Source organism: Vombatus ursinus, unplaced genomic scaffold (assembly GCF_900497805.2).
Source record: "Vombatus ursinus unplaced genomic scaffold, bare-nosed wombat genome assembly UNPS02014176.1, whole genome shotgun sequence".
Classification (NCBI taxonomy): Eukaryota; Metazoa; Chordata; class Mammalia; order Diprotodontia; family Vombatidae; genus Vombatus; species Vombatus ursinus.
The window spans coordinates 1359856-1363342 of NW_020953954.1; the positions used below are offsets into that span (position 1 = coordinate 1359856).

At 57.3% G+C, this 3487-nt stretch overlaps 1 protein-coding gene across 1 annotated transcript in view; it reads left to right on the top strand.

Annotated features, from left to right (window-relative positions):
• The window catches only part of MUC2 (mucin 2, oligomeric mucus/gel-forming), a 53579-nt gene extending 52356 nt beyond the window's left edge, over window positions 1-1223 (top strand). The window contains exons 47-48 of the mRNA XM_027860202.1: window positions 419-545; window positions 953-1223. Of these exons, the coding sequence (XP_027716003.1) occupies window positions 419-545; window positions 953-1184 (359 nt within the window). The 3' untranslated portion in view covers window positions 1185-1223. The remainder of the gene's footprint in view (window positions 1-418; window positions 546-952) is intronic.
• Window positions 1224-3487: the final 2264 nt, after the last annotated feature.

Consider the following 3487-nt stretch of genomic DNA (forward strand, 5'->3'; position numbering starts at 1 on the left):
CCTTCCTTCCTTCCTTCCTTCCTTCCTTCCTTCCTTCCTTCCTTCTTCCCTCTCTCCCTCTCTCCCTTCCTTCCTTCCTTCCTCCCTCCCTTCCTTCCTCCCTCCCTCCCTTCCTCCCTCCGTCTCTCCCTCCCTCCCTACTTTGCTTCTTTCCTTCCTCAAATATTAAAGTAACTTCCGTGTCTATAGGGCGCCATGCTAGGTGTGTGCAGGGGGGCAATGCCCCATTTAGCTCAGGTGTGAACCTTTGAGCCAGTGTTTAGATGGGCGAGCTCAGGAGCAGGAAGGCTGACTGGGGGACGCTGGGGATTAGGGAGGGCCCGGAGAACCTGGAGGGATTTTCCTTCTGTCACATCTCTGACACTCCACAGTTTCTGAGAATCTGTTCCTCGCTCCTTCCCCCTTCCTCCCTTCCAAGGCACATTCCGCAATGAGACCCTGGTACCTTGTTCGACGGTGCCAAGAAGGGAGGTGATTTCCGTGGGGAACTGCAGGAGGGAATTGCTGATCAATCAGTGTGAGGGTGCCTGTGGGACGTTTGCCAAGTAAGTTGAGGGACTGAGGGTGGGCAGGGCAGGGGGGGCCCCTGGCCTTGGGTGGGACCATTCGTAAAGCTGCAGGGTCCCTGCCTCCTCCTCCTCCTCGAGAGGAGGTAGGCTGGGTTGTCCTGGGAAGCCCCAAGGAGGCAGGGCTGAAGGAAGCTTTGGAACTCAGCTCCTGTGCCTGGGGCCTCTTCCATCTCCCCTGGTGAAAGAGAGCCTGGGATTGGGGCAGAGCTTTGGCTCTCTTTGGGATTTGGTGGGAGGCTGGAGGGAGGGGAGGGAATCCAGGAGACTTAGCTGCTGCGTGGAAGAGTCTGTCAGGGCCTGCGAGGTTGGTGGAGAAGGGGTGGCTAGCCCCTGTTCTCTGCTTGGGCCCTGGGAATGGTGACTTAGCCATTGGCGCCCCCCAGGTACTCAGAAGAGGCCCAGAGCATGGATCATCAATGTTCTTGCTGCAAGGAGGTGAAGACCAGCCAGAAGGTGGTGGAACTGGCCTGTGAGGGAGGGGGCACGCTCTCCCACAAGTACACTTACATCGAGAGCTGTGGGTGTCAGGACACTGTCTGCGGAATGCCTCTGGAGAGCAACAGGAGGGCCTCTCTGAGTCGCACCCGCCGGGCCCTGCGGAGGTCCAGAGCATGAGCGCCTGCCTGGCATGCAGTCACCCTCTTAAGCCGTCTGTCTCTGCATTCTCGAATCCTCAGGACTTCCTCATCTTTCCTTTTATTCTTTTAAAGAAAATATTTATTTTCTGATCGTGTCAAACTCTTTTTACTCTTACCTAATAAAATCATGCAGAGAGACCGTGTGAGTTTTGTGTTGGGGTAAGGGGAAGGATGGTAAGGGTAAGGGTAAGAAGAAGGGCCTGCCACCTGTGCCCCGACAGAAGGCAGGAGCAGGGATGGCGTGAGCCAGACCATGCTGCAGCCCTCTCACTCGCAGAGAGGAGCCTGGGGGGCCCCACCAAGCAGGCAGGCATGCCAAGGGGCACCCCTATAGGCCCTCTCCTCATCAGCTGCCAAGGCCCCACCAAGCTCCAGGGAGCTCTGGCTTGCCACCCCTCCCTCTTTGGAGCTCCCAGGGGTGGGGCAGCTGGAATCCTCCCACGGCTTTGGTCTGGCTGTCGTGGTATCTGTCGTGCTTTCCTGGATCTGTGGGATTGAGCTCCCGCTATGGGTCTGCGCTCCTTCAGGTAAGGAGCAGCCCACCTTCTGCATCTTGTAGGCCCTAGCCCCCAACCCTGGTGCTGAGGTGCTCCCAGAATCCTAAGGGGCCCGGTGGTGGATTACAGATGTTAACAGGACTTTACTGAGCCAGTCTCTATCCTAAGAATGGTGAAATCTGGCTCTCAGCAACCTCGTCTCCTGCTTCTGGTCCTGCCCTTCAGGGCCGAGCGGGACCAGGCCCCTCCACAGGACCACCCTTCAGATATGAGCCCCTGAGCCTTCCCTTCTCCAGGTCTCTATTAATCACCTCTGGATGCTGTCCAGCATCCTTCCTAAAGTGTTACAGATGCCCAGAACTGTGTCCAGTGCTCCTAATTTAGTCTGACCAGGCTCTCGGTGCTCAGTCTGTCTCATCCATTTAGCCAAAGGGAGAGGGTCTTTGGGGAACAGAGCTGGGCTGGCAAACCACACCCCCCCCGCCCAGTGCCTTAGCCCACGGCAGATGCTAAGGAAATACTGGCTGAGTGGACAGTAAGGGGATGTTTCCTTGCGGCCACTAGATGTCACCCCCGGACTCGGGAATCCCAGACTTTGGAGAAGAAAAGGACCTCACAGGCATCTAGCCTGGTCCATGTTAAGTCAGGATGCTCTCTGCCGCATCCCTAGGCTTCTCTGTTCCTTGCAACCCATGGCTAGGCAGCAGAAACAATGTGCCTTTCACCCTGGGCAGGGCAGCCACTGGGGCGGGGATGAGGGGTGGAAGTGAGGGTCTCTGGCAGGAGGCGCCTCTGCAGCCTGCCCTCCCAGTGCTAGGCTGCTCCCTAGCTTTAAGTGGGGGCCTGTCTGTGCTCCCAGTGGACATCCACAGCAGGCCCAAGGGGACGAACAGGTGTGAGTAGAGTATGCAGGCAGGGCTTCCCAAGGGGGAAGTAAATCCTTCGCCTGGATGAGCTATGGGCTCATTGCCCGCTTCAGCCTCCTTCTTACCCTCCCTCGGGGATAAACAAGCCCATATTGAGTCCATGTCTTGGCTCAGCTCTGAATCTTGATGCCTGGGGCCAGGCCACAAGGGTGCCCCATGTCTCCCAGCAGCCAGGAGCTGTGTCTGCCTTGGTCCTTGACTGCCAGACCAAGAAGCTTCTTACTACAGACCCCCTGGTCACCCCTGGCAGGGAGCCAAGACCTGAAGCTTCCTCCTGCCCCTGCCCCTGCCCCTCCCCCGGGGAGGCTGATGGCCTGCCTGGCACTGGGCTACCTGCTACCTTCAGAGGTTAGGATCAAACCTGGCTCCTCAGTCAGGGCCAGCAAGTTAGCAGGCCAATCCAATTCAACAAGCACTAATTAAATGCCTGCTGTATACCAGGAAGTGTGCTCGGCCCAAGGGCACCAAGACAGGAGAGGATGCAGGTCCAAGAGCTTCCATTCTCTAGGGTTGGGGCTGGGGAGGGGGAGCAGCTGAAGCCCCTCAGACTCCAGCACTTTTGGATCTCCTCGGTGGACACAGGCTCTCCTTTGATGTGGATAGCAATCCATCCTGTGGGACTCCCATCCTGGTTTTCCCAGTTTTCAGAGACAGAGAGAAAGAAGAGAGATATGGAGGGAGAGGGAGGGAGGGAGGGGAGAAAAAGAGGGAGGGAGGGAGAGACAGAGAGAGAGGGAGATGTAAATGCTCAATGAGGAAAGAAGGGGAGAGTCCCTGGAGGTGGTAAAAGGAGCTCCCAGGATTTTGATTGGGTGGAAGGTGTGGCTGGTACAGACCTCAGGAGGAGGGATTGTGAC